The sequence below is a fragment of the Arvicola amphibius genome, chromosome 8 (genome assembly GCF_903992535.2).
Source record: "Arvicola amphibius chromosome 8, mArvAmp1.2, whole genome shotgun sequence".
Classification (NCBI taxonomy): domain Eukaryota; kingdom Metazoa; phylum Chordata; class Mammalia; order Rodentia; family Cricetidae; genus Arvicola; species Arvicola amphibius.
The window spans coordinates 71,220,169-71,238,776 of NC_052054.1; the positions used below are offsets into that span (position 1 = coordinate 71,220,169).

Sequence of the window (18,608 nt, forward strand, 5' to 3'; positions counted from 1 at the left end):
ATAGCTCTGGGTAAGTAACTTCTTCATATTTGCAGCAATCCTCCTGCCTCAGCCTCCTGAGTGCTGAGATTCCAATTGGATGGCACCATCCTTCAAAAATTGATATGGATGCCTCCTCTCCAGCAAGCCCTCCCTGCCCTGTCTCTATCTCTCAGGCTAGTCTTCCCCTCCTGCCCCTCAAACCCATCTTTACTCTTGATGTCACTGTCTGTGGCCCAGGCTGGTCATGAACTTGGAATCCTCGCATAGTTAGGATTGCAGGCCTGAACAAGAGCTGTGAGTGAGGTCCTGCCCAGAAGGCTGGTAGAACAGACCGAGCCCTGAAGTGTCTGTCCTCTGCTCCTCCAACAGGCAGACAGCAGACTTTCTAGGAGAGCCCACCCTTCAGGGCATTTCCCAGGTGGTCAACAGAGCCCAGGCAGGGCTTCTTGGCTCCCCACAGCTCAGCCCAAACTCTCACTGCCCCTTCTGCCCCTTGGGAAGCCCCAGGCTTTTCTCCCACTGATGAAATCTGAAGGAATCCGGGTAGGAGGTTGGGCCAAAGGGAACAGAGCTGGCTGGAACCAGTTTGTGTGTTTCTTCTTTTACAGGGGGCAGGCAGTAGGGCAGAACACTCCCAGCCAATCCTAATCACTATCCTTCAACCTCATTTTCCTAGCTGAGGTTCACCCTACACGTCCCCAAATCCCCAAGATTCTGGGTTCAGGAGGCTTCTTTACTCTCCTTCTCTCTGAGTCTATTGTTCTTACCCTTGGAAGGGTGACAGTGTCTAGACTACAATGCATTTTGGGATGAATTGGCCTGAGACCAATATATTTTTTAATTGTTACATTTATTTGTGTGTTTGTGCATGCATGCATGCATGCGTGTGTGTGCATGAATGCATGTGTGTGCCTGGGTGTGTATGTGTTGCATCTGGCACGCTCCTACGGAGAGCACCCAATCTGTGACTGTCTGAGGAAGCAGAACGCAAAAGACCGTTTCTCCTGGCTAGGGAGATGGTTTTCTACTAAAGCATGATGACTGGAGTTCACGACGGGAGTTCGAATCCCTAGTAGTCCTATAAAAGCCTGGCACGGCAGTGGACACCTGTAACCCTAGAGCTAGCAAACCAGACAGGAGCGTTCTGGTGAAAGTTCCACCCCAAGCCCCCCTCCCCCATCTCTCTCCAAAGCCTGCTATAGCTCAGAAAGCCTGCCAAGTGATGACCCCTCCCCCAGAGATGCTCAAGACCACTCCCACCCTTTTCTGTCTCCTCTCTGGAGAACAGGAAAATCATTCCGAAGAGTTTTATCCATTAAAGTGGGTTTCTTGCTTTTCTTTTCTTCTTTTTAAAATTATGTATATAGTGTTCTGCCTGGATTCCAGAAGAGGGCACCAGATCTCATTATAGATGGTTGTGAGCCACCATATGGTTGCTGGTTATTGAACTCAGAACCTCTGGAAGAACATTCTGAGCCATCTCTCCAGCCCAAACCTGGGCTTTTTCTAATTCGGTTTGATTTGGTCTTATTTGGATTGCTGTGTCAGCAGAGAGGCTTGTCAGGTGCAGAAACTTTTCAAGGAGGACCTCAGCCTAGCCAAAATTGATGAGCTCAGATTCCGTGAAAGACCCTGTCTCAGCCAGGAGGCAGAGGCAGGAGGATCTTTGTGAGTTCGAGGCCAGCCTGGTCTATAAGAGCTAGTTTCAGGACAGGCTCCAAAGCTACAGAGAAACCCTGTCTCGAACAAAACAAGACAAAACAAAAAAACAAAAACAAACAAACAAACAAAAAAACCAAAAACCTTGTCTCAAAAAAATAAAGGGAGAGCCATCTAGGATGACACCTGATGGTGCTCTGGCCTCCCCGCACCCACTTCAGGGCAGAAGGACCTGTTGGCACACAAATGAATTACACACAGACACACACACACAGGTCTCCTGTGGCTCAGGGTGTTCTCAAACTTGCTATCTGAGGTTGCCCTTGGGTTACTGGTCCTCCCCACATCAACCTCCTGCCTCTGTCTTTTGAGTGCTAGGAAAGAAAACTGCTCCAGCCCAGATTCCCCAGGATATATAAAAAAATAATTATTATTTTTATTTTATATGTATGTTTGCATATATGTATGCATGCCACATTCATGCAGTGCCTGCAGTAGCCAGAAGAGGATGGAGATGCTGGGAATGCAATTCAGGTCTTCTGCAAGAGCAGCAGTGCTCTTAATGACTGAGTCATCTCTCAGAATGGCTCTATGGATTTTTTTCCTTCCCTTTTTCTTGTTTTTTGTTTGTTTGTTTTTGTTTCTCTTTCTTCCTCTCCCCCCCCTCCCCAGACAGGGTTTCACCGTGGCTTTGGAGACTATCCTAGTACTAGCTCTTGTAGACCAGGCTGGCCTCGGACTCACAAAGATCCTCCTGCCTCTGCCTCCCGAGGGCTGGGATTAACGGCATGCACCATCACCTCTTGGCCCTTCCTTCTTTCTTTCGTTTGTTTTTCGAGACTGGGTTTTTCTGTGTAGCCCTTGCTGTTCTGAAACTCATCGTGTAGACTAGGCTGGACTCAAACTCAGAGATCTGCCTGCCTCTGCCTTCTGAGTGCTGGAACTAAAGGAGTACGCCACCACCTGGTTTATCCTCCAGAAATCCTTTTTTGTTTTTGTTTTTCGAGACAAGGTTTCTCTGTAAAACAGACCTTGCTATCCTGGAACTCGCTCTGTAGACAAGGCTGGCCTTGAACTCACAGAGATTGGCCTCCTCTGCTTCCCCATTGCAGGAATTAAAGGAGTGCGACACCATGCCCAGCCCTAAAGTACTTTTTAAATAGAGAGGAGCATAACGGTCCAGGCCTGTAATCCCAGGAGGGATTTGGGAGGTTGAGGCAAGAACACTTCAAGGTCAGCCTGGGCAAGGCGAAACCCAGTCTGAAAAATAAAACAAAACCAAAAACAGCAGAAAAGAAAACTAGCCTTTCAATGTCTAGGTACTTGCCATTTCAAGAGGTTCGGCTGTGGTTTATCCACTACAGTCCACAGATAAGAGTTCTTTAGCAAGGGTGAGGTGCATGTGAGTGGGTGTGGGTTGGTATAACTTCCCAACGACCCGCCCCTTCTGAACGACTTTGCATCCTCTCTGGCCACGCCCCCTCTCCTGCCCCACCCTTTCTATGCATTGTTATTCAGCCTTAGTTGGGTGACCAGCCCCTCTTTGATCTTGGTCCAGTCCCTTGCTCACCACCTGGCGCCGAACGCTCCGTAACCAATCAGCGCTCGCGGACTGGCCTCCGCCTTCTCAAGCCCCGCCCTCCGTCTTTAATCCTAATCGCTTCCGTCCAGCAGCCTCAGAGCCACGCGGCGCGGCCTGGGAGGTGTTTTCTTCGCTTTTTGGCGCCACTTTCCACATCCTCGGGCCGCTGCCTATTTGCATTTGAGAATTTGATTTCCTCTCCAGGACCCGTGACCCTCAGTCTACTCCTCCTAGGACTCCGGTACGCAGGGACCGAGAACCAGGCGCCCTAGCCCTAGGATCCCGGATCCCGGTCTACCGGAGTCAGGCATCCGGATCCTCCACCACCTGGATTGAGTTTCTTGAAGACCTCGGCCACCTGGGCAGCTTCAAGCCTTTCCCAGATCGAAGATCCCCACGTCGTGGTCTGAAGAATTGCCTCTCCTCCCCACCACCACACCAAAAAAAAAAAAAAACAAACAAAAAACAAAAAAAAACCCAACCCAGACACTCAGCTCCCAGTTTTCGGAGATCCGACATCACCAGGAAAAGTAAAGGGGTCTCGGCGCACAGCCCAGAGAGCTTAGGACACGCCAGCCTCCGAGAGCCTGTGGACACACAACTGCAAGGACCCCTGCAAAGTTCCAGCCTCGACTGTCCGACACGAAAACACTGCACCTAGTCTCTAGGCGCGTAAGGAACCCCCAGTTGCGGCTCGGCATGGCAGTGGATCCCCCCAAGGCCGACCCCAAAGGGGTAATGGCGGTGGATCCCACCGCGAACGGTGCGGCGCTGGGCTCCAGAGAGGACCAAGCCGCGAAAGCAGGTGGTTGCTGCGGTTCCTGGGACCAGGTGCGCCGCTGCCTTCGCGCCAACCTGCTGGTGTTGCTCACGGTGGCGGCGGTGGTGGCCGGCGTGGTGATAGGGCTGGGGGTCTTGGCGGCCGGTGGTGCTGAAGGGCTGGGCCCGGCGCGCTTGACCGCCTTCGCCTTCCCGGGAGAACTGCTGCTGCGTCTGCTGAAGATGATCATCCTGCCGCTCGTGGTGTGCAGCCTGATCGGAGGTGCTGCCAGCCTGGACCCTAGCGCGCTCGGCCGTGTGGGCGCCTGGGCGCTGCTCTTTTTCCTGGTTACCACACTGCTCGCGTCTGGGCTCGGCGTGGCCTTGGCTTTGGTGCTGAAGCCGGGCGCCTCCTTTACCGCTATCAACGGCTCAGTCGGAGACACCAGTGTCCACAATGGACCCACCAAGGAGGTGCTGGATTCCTTCCTGGATCTCGTGAGGTGTGTTCCCGCAGGGGATTGGGGTGGGAAGGGGTGGGAAGGGCCCGGTAAGTGACAACGGTGGTACGAGGGAGGAAGGACTCTTTTCTGAGTCTATGTTGCTCAGGATGACCCTGAACTCACTGCAGTCTTCCTGTTCTGCCCTCTCCGAGTGCAGGGATTACATGTGTGTGCCACCACTAACGGTGGGACTTTAGATGCCCCCAGAGTGGGACACACCTTCTAGGATCTAGGAAAACCCAAGGTAATGTTAACAGGACCTTGGAAGGGTGAATTTTTACGGAAGTTCTCCAGATTTGGGGGCAGGTCTAGACTTGGAGGACTTTTAGAGGAAGAAAAAAGAGTAACCCTTCCTAGTTTTGTTATGTTTTTGGAGACAGGTTACAGGGTCTCATACATCCAAGCATGGCCTTGAACTTCTAATCTTTCTGCCTCCACCTCCCAAGTGACTGGGATAACAGGGCATCATTTTGCTTACTGAAAACAAAGTCTGCTACATAGCTCAGGCTGCTCTATGAGCAGTCCTGTCTCAGCCTCCTTCTTTGCCTTGCATGGTGAGGGATGGTGTCTAGAGAGATACAAGGTCTAAGGGAAAGAGCCAGAGCCAAGCCCCCCTCCTAAAGAATGAAGGTATGCCGCTCCACAAAAGAACAGCTGTGCAGACTATTTATTGAAAGGGAGTTTTTGGGTGGTGAAGGGCATAGAGATGGGGCTCCTGGAAAAAGATTTGGACCCAAGGTATGAGATCTTTGTATTCTTCTGTCAGGACGTCCAATGGGGGTGTGAGGGGCTTCCTGATTCCCAGATAAGTGTCCTCGCACGTCACCCAGACACAGCCTGCTCACTCTCTAACTCCTGGCAGCCAGCCAGCCTTCGCTGTGGCCTTTCTGCCTTTACCATCTCACTTCCTCCTGCACGCTCCCCTTCAGTGCCTCCCCCAACGTGGGGGAGTGATTCTTATCCCAGCAGGGTCCTCCCCACTTTGGAGGACTCTAGATTCCGGGACCACGTGGCCTCCTCATGAGGCCCTCTGATTCAGTGTCTTCAGATTGAGGACTTCCTGGAAGGAAAAGCGAAGTGGGGGGGGGGGCGGGGAAAGTGAGTCAGAAAACAGAGCATCCTCTGTTTCTGGGTCAGAGTAGGGAGTAGGGTCTGAGATGGAGGACTGGGCTCTGCTTGTCCATGCTGCGTGTGCCTCCTGGCTGGTGGAGATTAGCTGGTTCCTGGGCCCTGCCCGGGTGGCGAGCAGGCACACCCACCTTCAGGCTGTTTGTTATGAACGGAGCCTTTTCCTCCCTCCCAAGCTCAAAACAACTGGACGCTTGGCTGACTGGCCATCCTCAGTCTTAGCCAAGAACACCTCACGACCAGCTGGCATACAGGTAAACACGGGCACACAGAAGCACACATACAGGGGACTAGGCACTCCACATTTTTATTATTATTTTATGTGTGGCGTGTGTGCTGTGCACAGCATGTGCGTGGTTACTGGATTCCCTGGGACTGTAGTTACAGGTGGTGGTGAGCTGCCACGTGCCACTTTGTTTCTCTTTTGTGTGGCCCTGGCTGTCCTGGAACTCACTCTGTAGACCAGGTGGCCTCAGACATCTGCCTGCCTCTGTCTCTGGAGTGCTGGGAATAAAAGGTGTGCACCACCACTTACAGCCCAGTTTGGAGCCACTTTCCATGATGTCACTAGCCACGTAAAAGCTTTAAGCCCATGTTCTAAAGGGCAGGTCAAGCCAGACGTGGTGACCCACGCCTCTAAGACCTAACACTGGTGGGGTGGAGGCAAGAGGACCAGGAGTTATAGGCTGCTCTGGGCTATGATAGATTCTCTCTCACCATCCCCATCCCCACCAAGAAAAGGACAAATAAGAATCCCACCTATCACTTCCTTGGGCAAGTTTCTTGCCTTTCTGTGCCTCGATATTTCCCTTGTTTTTTTTTTCTTTTTGTTTGTTTGTTTTTGTTTTTGGGGTGTGTGTATGTGTGTGTATTTATGGGTTTTGAGAAGGGGTCACCCTGTGTAGCCTTCTCTCAGCAGCAGTACCCAAACCTGCACCACACACTTGCCGTCCCCTTCAGTTCAAAAGGAGTTGGTGGTGTAAAACAGTAGCTATGCCACCTGGCATATGGCAAACACCCGCCACACACAAGTGGCCATGCAAGGACAGATGCATGTTCATGACCGGAACAACCATCCCTTGTCACCAGATCTTAACCTCTCACTGCCACGACCCACCAGCCTGCCCCTTAGGGATTGCCCTGTCCTCAGCCCTCCAGGAAGTAGCTGATGCAAGACTCCCATCTGGTTAAATGATTTTAGGGGGTGGAGCTGAGGCCTGGTGTGACCCTGCCTTTGCCTGCCTCTCTCTCTCTCAAAAGCCCAGGTGGTTGTTTTTTTTTTTTTTGTTTTTTTTTTTATTTTATTTCTAAGCCACAATCCCTTGGTTCTGAAACACCAGCTTCCTGGGACCAGAAGAGGCCAGTTGAGACTCCCACATCCTGGAAAGGTGTGCTGGCCTGGTGGTTGGTGGTGCTGGACTGTTATCCCTCCAATTGCTCTAGGCTGAACTATCACAGGTCTGAGTCAGTCTGGGCTTACACAATTTAAGGCCAGCCTAGGTAACTTAGCAAGACTCTGTCTCAAAAAATAAAAAGAGGGCTGAGAATGTAGTTCAGTGGTAGGGTATTCAAAGGCCCTTGGTTTCCATCTCTATTATGGCAAAAAAAATAAAATAAAAAAGGGTGCGGGGAGTGTGTGACTCAGGGGCTTAGGGTACTTTTGTTGCCAAGCCTGATGACCTGGGTTTGATCTCTGAGACCCACACAACAGATGGAGAAAACTGATGCCTGCGCACACAAGAGCAGTGGGGGCACACGTGCGCCTCCCCCCAGTAAATAAATGTTTATGGCCTGGCATGGTGGCGCACACTGCACTCCCAGTGCAGTGGCAGAGGGAGGTGGATCTCTGTGAGTTCAAGGCTGGCCAGGGTTACACGGTAAGATATTATCTAGAAAAAAAATTGTACACAGGGTGGGGTTGTGTGTTAGGAAAGAATGTTTTTTGTAATCTTAGTACTTTGGAGGTAGATACAGGAGAATCAGAAGTTTAAGGTCACCTTCAGGTGCATATTAAGTTTGAGGCCAGCCAGGGCTACATGGACACTTCCTTAAACAACCAAGGCCAAGAGATACCTGTCCCTCTCCTGCCTGCCCCTCCCCACCCTCCCAGTACCTAACAACATCGTCTGTTTCTACAGGAATATTTTCCCCTCCAATCTGGTGTCTGCTGCATTCCGCTCAGTGAGTCCTCTGGGGTGTACTAAGGGACTGGGGATGGGGGGGAGAAAAGGAAAACACATGTAGCTACTTGCCAAAGGGGGCTTTGGGTTGCCACGGAGACTCACCCAATGAAATGGGGGCGTTTGTTGGCTAGACAGCAGGTAGAACAGATAGCAGATAGGAAGTACTTGCTGTGGGCCCTTGAGAACCTGAGTTTGATTCCTGGAACACACAGTTGTCCTCTGCCCTCCAAACACTGAGTTCGGTGGGGGGCAGTGGGGAACATGCACATGTTGGGTACACACACACACACACACACACAATTAAATTTTAAAAAGAAAGAAGTGAGAATGTGGGAGAGGCTTGGTGGAGGCTGTAATACTAGCTCTGAGAGGCTGAGGTAAAGGAGAGGATAGAGAGTTCAGACTACACAAGGAGACAGTGTCTTAATAAGTGAAACTGGGCAGGACAGCCCTTACCTATAATCCCAGTACTTGGGAAGTGGGTGGAGAGGAGTCAGGAGCTCAGGGTTATCCTTGGCTACTTAGGGAGTTAGGGATCAGCCTGGGTCACAAGAGACCCTGTCTTTGAAAAGAGAAAGGGAGGAACGAGGGATGCCTGTGCCCAGTTTGTGGCTTTGTTCCCAGGATGGTGTGTGGCAGCTTTGGTGACAATTGACAGTGATTTTTTTTCCCCCCGCCCCATCTGCAGTATGCTACCTCGTACGTAACCACTAACACGTCTGCAATCCAGGTGAGCTGAAGGGTCAGGGTCCTGTAGAGCCTCCACTGGTCCAGGGTAGCTTTTCAGTTTTGCCGCCCTCCTTCCCCTCTGTCATGTGAATCTTCTAAAAGTTTAGTGTGAATTTAGGTTTAAACTTGGCATTCCTTGAGACTGGGGGTGTGGTTCCGTTGGTAGAGTGCCTACCTCGTATGTGTGAGTGAAGCCCCGGGTTTCATTCGCCAGCCCTGCATAAGCCATGGTGGCACACACCTGAGTCATCCTTGGCTGCATAGGGAGTTCTAGGCCAGTATGAGCTACTAGAGACTATCCCAAAAGAGGGGCTGGTGGAGCAGCTTTTGGGCATTGCTGTCCCCAGTATGGTACTTGGGAGCCATGCTGACACTTGACCTGGCACTAATTCTTCCAACCTTGTCTACAGCAAGATGCCTCCTGTATACAAAGCAAGATCTACGAAGCCATGGTCCAGGTGAGGAGGGAAAGGCATTGCTGTCTCCATCATGGGAGCGGGAAGCCATGCTGACCCTTACATGGCACTAATCTTTCCATCCCTCTCTACAGCAAGCTGTGCCCTGTACAAAAACAAAGATCAACGCAACCATGGTCCAGGTGAGTGGGACAAGGGCTGAGGAGGCCACACCACAGGCCCATTGTATTGTGGCTTTCTATTCTGCCTCCCACAATTTGCTGCTTTGAGTCGCCCCCACCCACCCCCCCCAAAAAAAAATATAGTGTGAAATTTGATTTAAAGTCTGCTTTCCTTGTAGCTGGGGCTATAGCTCAGTGGCTGGAGCGTTTGTTTAGTGTGAATGTGACCAATCCCGGGTTTGGTCTCTAGCGCCTTGTGAACCAGGAGTGATGGTGCCTGTGATTCCACATTAGGGATGTAGGGGCAGGAGGATCAAAAGTTCAGGGTTATCTCTTTATGCATATAGAATTCAGAGGCCAGCTTGGATTATAAGAGACCCTATGAAATTCCGTAGTCCTATATCTACCGAGGTTCTAAAGATCAATTGTTCCCAATTGCTAGGCAGTCCCCCAGCAGAGCCCCACCCCCAGCTCTTCACTCTTCCCCTACCTGATCCCATCCTCCCTTCCACCTGTCCACAGTGCCAATCTAACCCTCTCCATTGCCCAGAATCCCCAGTGCTCATGTCCCCCTTCCCTCTAGAATGTTTACTTTCTCCACCTCCTCAGCCTCATCTTGAAACTTCGTCTGCCTAGTTCATTTCCTGTTGGCCAGAATGGGTAGATTTCTTCTTGTTCTCTGAGTGCTCAGTTTACACTCATTTCTAGGTCCTTTCCAGAACCTTTTATTGCTTTTAAAAGTTGTGCGTGTGTGTATGTGTGAGGGGGCACATGCCAGGGTGCTCATGTGGAGGTCAGAGGACAACTTGTGGGAGTTGGTTCTTCCTTCCACCATGTAGCTTCTTCCTGGAGTCAGGCCTGGTGCACTGAACTATAGCAATATCCCCACTTTATTTTAAAGACTGATTGGTGTGTGTTGTTTTCAAGCACAGAGGTCCACAAAAGGAGTTGATCCCTTGGGACTGGAGTTAAGGGTGTTTGCAGGACACCCGCCTTATGATCTGAATACCGGGATCCAAATTCCATCCCAGCCCCATCTACTCCTGGCTGGCACCTCCTCTTAGTTCCAGTCTCGCTTGAGTACCCTTTTAATTTGCTTTCTATTGTGAGAAACATCGTGATCAAAAGCAACGTGGGACGGAAAGGGTTTGTTTTCCCTTAGCTCTGTACAGTCCATCATGAGGGGAATCAGGGCAGGAACCTGGAGGCAGGGACCAAGGAGAAATGCTGCTTACTGATTTGCTCCCCATGGCTTGCTCGGCCTGCTTGCTTATGGAATCCAGAATCACATGCCCAGGTGTGGCGGCATCTACCATTGAGCTGGTCCCGCCCACATCAATTATTAATCAAGAAAATGCTGTACAGATTGGCCTACAGGCCAGTCTGATAGAGGCTTCCTCTCAGCTGGGGTTCCCAGATGAGTCTAGCTTGTGTGAAGCTGATAAAAAATAACTGGAGCTGGTTAGTTCCAGCCCCGCCCCTCTGGGTGACCCCATCGGGTGTCCTGGGCCTTGGCTGTGTAGATGGTTAAGGCTCTCTGTTCCTTTCCCACAGCTGGGATGTGAGGTAGAGAGCATGAACATCTTGGGCCTGGTGGTGTTCGCTATTGTCTTTGGTGTGGCCCTGAGGAAGCTGGGGCCTGATGGTGAACTGCTCATTCGTTTCTTCAACTCCTTCAATGATGCCACCATGGTCCTGGTCTCCTGGATTATGTGGTACGTGGTGGGTACAAGGGGTGGACATATGTCTGTTGTATGATATAGGGGAGCCTCCCAGTGTGCCTCATTTTCCCCATCTATAAAATGGTGACCATCCTGTATTTCATGACTGCTAGGATTGATACATTTGTTTTCTTGATCTTACTAGAAGGTGATAGAAGACAGCCAAACTCATATACCACAGCCTCCCATGTAATAACATGACTCTTTTGAATTAAGTCTCTGAAGGAGTGCCTGCCTTACCCTGTTGCCATAGAGTATAGGTGAATCATAGGAACACAGGAAAAGAGATTGATTGGGGGCCATGCTTGCTCAGCTTGTCTCACAGTTGCCAAGAGCACCTGCATCCCATCCCCTGTGCCGGGCTCCTAACTAGTGAGCAGCCACTGATGGGAGTTTGGTTTTCATTAAATGACTTCAGGAAATGAAAGCAAAAACCATACGCAGATGCCTCTGGTTTCCCGCCTTGTCCATCTGGTCTCACATTGACTCCGCCCACCTGGCCTGGATCTAAAGATCAGAAATTGAGAGAAAAGACTAGATGGCTACTGAAAAAAAAAAAAACCCAACAACAACAACAAAAAAACCCGAACAAACAGAAAAACCACCTAGACACACTCTGGAGGCAGAGACAGGTGGATCTCTGAGTTTGAGGCCAGCCTGGTCTACAAAGCAAGTTCCAGAATAGCCAGGACTGTTACACAGAGAAACCCTGTCTCCAAAAACTAAAACAAAACTAAACCCATAAAACAGACGTTTTTCTGGGACTGGGGAGAGTGCTCAGTGGTGAAGGGCTGGCAGCTCTTCCAGAAGATGGGGTTCGGGCACCCAGAATCCACAGGGTGGCTTGTGAACATCTCTGACTCTAATTCCAGGGGATCCTTTGTCCCCCTCTGGCCTGCATGGGCACTATACCCATGTGGTGCTCAGACATACATACAAGTGAAACAACCTCCTTATATATAAAAGTGAATCTTTCAGAAAAGTAACTTTCCAGTGGCCGGAGAGATGGCTCAGGGATTAAGAACACACAGTGCTCTTCCAGAGGACCCAGGTTTGATTTCCAGCACCCACTTGGTGGCTCACACCAATTTGTAGCTCCACCTCCAGGGGATCAGACCCCCCTCTAATGGCATTTTAGGGTACCAGGTATGTGCATGATGAATGGAATACCTTCAGGCAAAACACTCATACACATAAAATAAAAAAAAAAAATGTAGCCAGGCATGGTGGTACATGCCTTTAATCTCAGTACTCAGAAGGCAGAGGCAAGCAGATGGATCTTTGTGGGTTCAAGGCTAGCCTGTTCTACATAGCCAGTACCAGCACAGACAAGCAAACCAGTGAGACAATATCTTAAAAAACAAAACAAGCTAGGCAGAAGTGGTGCACACTTTTAATTCCAGCACTTGACTGAGCTGCACCCCCAGCCCTTCGCTGGGGAGGGGGTTCTGGGCTCTACTGCTGAGCCACATCCACACTTCTAGTATGTATTGATCAGTAAGATCGCTGTGCTGGAGTAGCGAGTAGTGAGTGAGGACAGCTTCTAAGATAGCTTGGTTTCCTACTTGGCTGCTTCCTGTTCCAGCTGTGTGCTCCATCTTGTTAGAACTTCCCTGTGCCTCGGGTTTTTTTATCTGTAGACAGTGGGGCCTGTGACAGCTGCTTCAGAGGTCACCAGAGAGTCAATACGTGTACTGTTCTTAGGATAGTGGCTGGTCTGTCCCATGCTCAGAGTAAACAATGGCAAATATTTATTTAAGCATTTGCGCTTATAAAATTTCTGGGCAAGTCTGAGTGTCTAGGACTTGGCCAACTGGCCCTCCATAGTTGCACAGGTGACTGGGGACTGGTGTCTTTCTTTGTGTAATGGAAAAAGGACCGAGAAGACAGTCAGCCTTGGCAGCTAGGCAGGAGGGTATTGGGAAGCCTAGCCAGCAGCAAGTGTACCTTGTGGGTCTTTGCTGTAGGAGACGGGGATGGTTGTTGAACCAGAAGTAGGACTGTGTACAAATACCTCCTAACAAGTGTCTCACTTCATCCTGTAGCAATTCTGTAAGTTAGTAGTATTACCTTGTCTGCTTGGTGTTTGTTTTATTTTGTGGTGAAGACTGAAAACAGGATTTTGAGCTACCACTGAGCCACACCCCCAGCCCCTCACTGGGGGATTCTAGGCAGGGGCTCTACCACTGAGCCACACCCCCAGCCCCTCACTGGGGGATTCTAGGCAGGGGCTCTACCACTGAGCCACACCCCCAGCCCCTCACTGGGGGATTCTAGGCAGGGGCTCTACCACTGAGTCACACCTGTCAGCCCTCTTTAATTTTTGAGACAGGGTTTTGTGTCCTTGAACTTTTTTTTTTTTAAGAATTTTATGTGTGTGTTTGTTTGGCCTGCATATATATCTGTGCAACATGTGAATTTGGATCCTGTGGCAGTCAGAAGAGAACACCAGATCCCTTGGAACTGGAATTCTAGACCGTTATGAGCCACCATGTGGGTTCTGGAAACTGAACCTGAATCCTGTGGAAAAGCAGCCAGTGCTCTTAACTGCTGAGCCATCTTCTCCAACCCCTGGCCTTGTTACTTATAACTTATAACTTAATTAATACCTAAGTGGGATGACAGCTTTGTAGTCAGTGTTAGCTCTACTAGCTGTGACTGACATGCTTGTAATAGGAACTCCCTAGTGGGCTGTCAGTCAGCCATGATCAAAAGCTCGGGGCATGTTGCAAATGACATAGACCTGAGAGTTAGCGTCACCCAGTCAGGCCTTTTTCTTTTTTGTTCTTTGAATGTGTTTCTGGCAGCAGCAGCTGCTTTAACAAGCAAACCCAGAAAGATGACTCAGAGAGCTAAGTGCTTCATTCATTGTCAAGTCTACATCCAAGGCCGCTGTTCTGGCAGGTGTGGGAACACCCAGGCTTTTATCTCACAGCCGTGCTACCTCCAAAAGGAAAAGGCACCTCTACAGGTGGCTGGGTCTCCCCAGGCCAGTCTTGGGGCGACTCCAGACTGTGGTCAGCAGCCGTAACCTGTCTCTGTGATGATCAGGTATGCCCCTGTGGGCATCTTGTTCCTGGTGGCCAGCAAGATTGTGGAGATGAAAGACGTCCGCCAACTCTTCATCCGCCTCGGCAAATACATCCTGTGCTGCCTCCTGGGCCATGCCATCCACGGGCTCCTGGTTCTGCCCCTCATCTACTTCATCTTCACCCGCAAGAACCCCTACCGATTCCTGTGGGGTATCATGACTCCTTTGGCCACAGCTTTTGGGACCTCTTCTAGGTGAGGCTTGTTACCAGTTGTAACCAAGGGACCTGGGAGTGGGTATTAGTGTTTGAAGACCTGTGAAATACTGTGATTGGGATCATTTGATGTGTTTTATGTGTATCAGGATTTTACCTGCGTGTATGTCTGCAGTGGGTATGGTGCCTGCAGAAGCAAGAAGAGGGTGTTTGATTCCCCTAGGACTGTAGTTACAGCCGTGAGCTGCCTTGTGTATGTTGGCAAATGAACCCCAGTCTTCTAGAAGAGCAACCAATGTTCTTTTTTTTTTTTTTTTTTGTTTTTGTTTTTTTTTTTTTGTTTTTGTTTTTCGAGACAGGGTTTCTCTGCAGCTTTTTTTAGAGCCTGTCCTGGAACTAGCTCTTGTAGACCAGGCTGGCCTCGAACTCACAGAGATCCGCCTGCCTCTGCCTCCCGAGTGCTGGGATTAAAGGCGTGCGCCACCACCGCCCGGCTTTTTTGGTTTTTCGAGACAGGGTTTCTCTGCAGCTTTTTTAGAGCCTGTCCTGGACCTAGCTCTTGTAGACCAGGCTGGCCTCGAACTCACAGAGATCCGCCTGCCTCTGCCTCCCGAGTGCTGGGATTAAAGGCGTGCGCCACCACCGCCCGGCAGCAACCAATGTTCTTAACTGCTGTGCCACCTCTCCGGACCCCTTCATCAGCTATTTGGGGTCCTGGATTCCACTGCTCTTGAAAGAAATGAGAGAACTCCTTAGTCTTTTTTCTTCTTGTTTTTTCTTCTGTCTTGTGTGTGTCGTATATGTGTGTGTGTGTAATCAGAGAACATCCGCTTTGATTTTCCCCTGTGTGCTCAGGCTAGCTGGCCTTCAAGTTGCTGGGATCCCTACCTCCCGTAGCGGTGCTACACAGACAGTTGTACTGTATGATTTGTTGTTGTTGTTGTTATACATGGAAATGGGGAATTGAACTCTGATCTTTATGTCTGTACAACTACAGCCATTTCCTTAGCAGCCCCCCTTTTTTGAAACAAAAAACCAAAACAACAAAAACATTTATTCTTGTGTGTATTTGTACATCTGTGGCGATCTGAGGACAACTTGAAGGAATGGGTCCTTTTTCCTACGCTAGGCCTTGAACTCAGGAGTGTCGTGCTTAGCAGCAAACACCTTTACCCTAGTCACCACCCCTTTCTCTTTTTGTGGTGCTTTGAATTGAAACCACGACGCTGAGCATGCCAAGGTTAAGCCTTCCATAGAGCGCCACACCCATGACCCCTAACTGGGGGGATCTAGCCGCGTGCTTAACCACTGACCTACATTCCAGCCCTCTTTATTTATATGAGACAAGGTCTCACTATGTTAGCCCAGGCTGCTTTCGAACTTGGAATCCATGCTGGGTGTGGCGGTGCTTTAATCCCACCACCCGGGAGTCAGTGGCAGGTCCATCTCTATTTGAAGCCAGCCTGGCTGGTCTACAAAGCAAGTTCCAGGCCAGCTGCAGCTGCACAGTGAGAGACCCTGTCTCAGAGAGAGGGAGAAAAAAAACCCAAAAAAACCCACAGACACACAAAGAAACTTGGTCCTCAGCCTCCCAGGTGCTGAGGTTACAAACCTGTATCACTACATGCAGCTTTGTGAGTGTTTGCAGCCTTCTGCACACAGGCAGAAAGACAAGACAGGTCTAGAGGATGTATGTCCTCCCATGCATAGCATGCTATACTCCAATACTGTTCAGGATCCCTCTGTATCGTAGGACCCTGGGTGCCAGCTTTGGGAAGAGAAGGGCATTGGAGAGCTAGAAGATCCTTCGGATGGTGGAGGAAAGGGAGTTTGGGCAGGTGGTCAGGGTCCTCTGATGATATGGGTGGGGCTAAGTTGTGGGTGACAGCCTCAGCTTGGGAGTGGCCCCCGCTCGACTATGGGCCTAGCCCTTGTGGTCCGGCAGTGCTCCTCCAGGCTCACCCTGATACCCTCCATCAGCTCTGCCACATTGCCTCTGATGATGAAGTGTGTAGAGGAGAAGAATGGCGTGGCCAAACACATCAGCCGGTTCATCCTGCCCATCGGCGCCACGGTCAACATGGATGGGGCGGCGCTGTTCCAGTGTGTGGCCGCGGTGTTCATTGCTCAGCTGAATGGCGTGTCCCTTGACTTCGTGAAGATCATCACCATCTTGTGAGTGCAGCAGAGCTGTGACAGGAGCCCCACCCCCCTCCTTCCCATCCCAGATGCAGCTCTCTCACTTCTCTTCCCTCCCCAGGGTCACAGCTACTGCATCTAGTGTGGGGGCCGCAGGCATCCCTGCAGGGGGTGTCCTCACACTCGCCATCATCCTAGAAGCTGTCAGCCTCCCTGTGAAGGACATCTCCTTGATCTTGGCCGTGGACTGGCTCGTGTGAGTGGGGCCTTGGGAGTTTGGGGGCGGGGCTGAGGAGTATCCTGGGAAAGGGGATAAGGACTTCTGAGCACCGGAAGAAAGACATGAGGCAGGTCTAGAGGGAGCATGTGGGGACCCTAATCCTTATGTTCTCATGGTGGTGTATACCTTTAATCCCAGCACTTGGGAGGCAGAGGCAGGTGGAGCTCTGAGTTCAAGTCCAGCCTGTTCTAAAGAGTTTCAGGATGGCCGAGGCTGCAAAGAGAAACCTTGTCTCAAAAAAAAAAAAATGATAATAATTTATGTATTATTGTGTGCATATGATAGGGGATGAGATTTGTTTCATGATATGGTTGGTTTTCTCCGTTCACTTTTTGTGTAGATTCTGGAGCTCAGTCTCAAGCCTCCAGTCTTACAACAAGCACTTTTACCTGCTGAACCTTTTTTTGGGGGGAGAGGGTTGTTTTATCTCATTATGTGACCCTGGCCTGGCTGCTCTAGTACTTGCTGTGTAGTCCAGGCAAGCCTCAAATGCATCATCCTTCTGCTTCAGACTTCAGGGTACTAGAAATACATGTGTGAGCCACCATGCTTGGCCAACCTTTAGGGTTTCATAAGGAACCCCAGAAAGGCAATGAGCCATCGTACTTTGCAATCGTGACTCCTAGGACAGGCGGACATGCAGCTTAAGCTCAGTCTGTCATAACCTTGTGATCTTCATCCTGGTGTGTCTCAGTTTCCCCATCTGTACAATGGGAAGAGAGTGAAGTACGCACTGCACAAGTCTGAGGCCCTGAATTTGCATCCCTAACACTCATGTACACCCTGGGCCTGACAGAGACAGCTCATTGGCCACCTAATCTGCCCGACTGGTCGTGTTCAGAAAATAAGGATGTCAGGTGTGGTGGTGCCTGCCTTTAAATTCCAGCACTCAGGAGGCACAGAGAGGGAGGAGAAGAATCTCTGCATTTGAAGCCAGCCTGGTCTACATAGTGAGTTTTGGGACAGCTATGTAGAGAGGCCCTGTTTCACAGAACAGCTTTCCTAGTGGAAGAAACAGGCCGCCTGGGCCCTGGCCTCCTGCCTCCTCTTCCTTCCCTCTCACTTTGTCACTCTTGCGCCCTTTTAGGGACAGGTCCTGTACCATCCTCAATGTGGAAGGTGACGCGTTTGGGGCAGGACTGCTTCAAAGTTATGTGGATCGTTCCAAGACGCCGAGCTCTGAGCCTGAATTGATCCAGGTGAAGAATGACATGCCTCTGAATCCTCTGCCCCTCACCACAGAGGAGGGGAACCCCCTTCTCAAACCGTACCGGGGACCCGCCGGGGACGCCGCCACCTGTGAAAAGGAGTCTGTCATGTGAATTTCAGGACTTCATATTTCATATGCTTTGGTGGCATCGCATTGGAAGTTGGGATCATGAGGGCTAGAGAAACGGGATGGTGTGGACTCGGAGGGACTGTTTACACAGTCCGTGAGCTCTAGGGGTCCCTCCTCCTTCCTGCAATGGGTATTGGGAGCCTCCTTGCTGAGGTATATGTGCTTTATATGAATGTGTCAACAGATCTGCCCCCCCCATCGTGGTTCCTTCTCTGCCACCCATGTCACCCATCTGGCCTACCTGTCTACCGCATAGAGTTCTTGATCCTTTGACGACAAATGTATTGTGATGTAGTGGCCCTAGGTGTGTGTGTGTGTGCCTGTGTGTGTGTGTGAGTTCTCTGACCTTACCAAGTAGTCTCTCCATGACAACAAGCACTCCCCCACAAGTCCTGAGGGAAAGCCAAAGATAAATATTGTCACTCCAGAGCACATTTTTTAGCAATAAAATGGTGTCAAGTGTATGGGATGAGGTGTTCTAAGAATCTGACTAGTACCAGGTGTGCCGCACACATCTTCGGTGTCAGCATTTGGGAAGCAGGTTCTAGGTTCTTACCTGGGAAAGGACACAGGAAGAAGAATCAGGAGCTAAAGGCCAGCCTGGACTATGTATGACACTGTCTCAAAAAAAAAAAAAAAAAAAAAAAAGCCCAAATTTTTAGCTAGACATAGTGACACACTATGAATCCTAGCAACTCACATCTCTGTCACCCCAATTCCAGGGAATGGGATCCCTCACGGGACATATATGCAGGCTAACACACTAAGCATTTCAATGCCAA

The 18,608-nt window shown here is 50.3% G+C and overlaps 1 protein-coding gene across 2 annotated transcripts; it reads left to right on the forward strand.

Moving 5' to 3' along the window:
- The first annotated feature begins 3,721 nt into the window (after positions 1-3,721).
- Slc1a5 (solute carrier family 1 member 5) lies at positions 3,722-18,295 on the forward strand. 2 transcript variants are annotated; one of them, XM_038339441.1, is made up of 9 exons: positions 3,722-4,485; positions 7,752-7,794; positions 8,485-8,530; positions 9,080-9,123; positions 10,657-10,817; positions 13,875-14,108; positions 16,049-16,243; positions 16,329-16,463; positions 17,575-18,295. In XM_038339441.1, the coding sequence occupies exons 1-9, from the start codon at positions 3,923-3,925 to the stop codon at positions 17,807-17,809; spliced, it is 1,656 nt and encodes a 551-aa protein (XP_038195369.1). In that variant the 5' UTR covers positions 3,722-3,922; the 3' UTR covers positions 17,810-18,295. The 2 variants fall into 2 exon arrangements, with proteins under 2 accessions (XP_038195369.1, XP_038195368.1); XM_038339440.1 differs by lacking the exons at positions 3,722-4,485; positions 7,752-7,794 and adding an exon at positions 8,936-8,983 and having other exon boundaries at positions 8,491-8,526; positions 9,076-9,123.
- Positions 18,296-18,608: the final 313 nt, after the last annotated feature.

Bases quoted from the DNA above. Each gene is read 5' to 3' on its own strand.
- Slc1a5 (XM_038339441.1), top strand. From the start codon at position 3,923: ATGGCAGTGGATCCCCCCAAGGCCGACCCCAAAGGGGTAATGGCGGTG. The intron at 4,486-7,751 runs GTGTGTTCCCGC...CTGTTTCTACAG, and splicing joins TCCTTCCTGGATCTCGTGAG to GAATATTTTCCCCTCCAATC. The intron at 7,795-8,484 runs GTGAGTCCTCTG...CCCCATCTGCAG, and splicing joins TGTCTGCTGCATTCCGCTCA to TATGCTACCTCGTACGTAAC.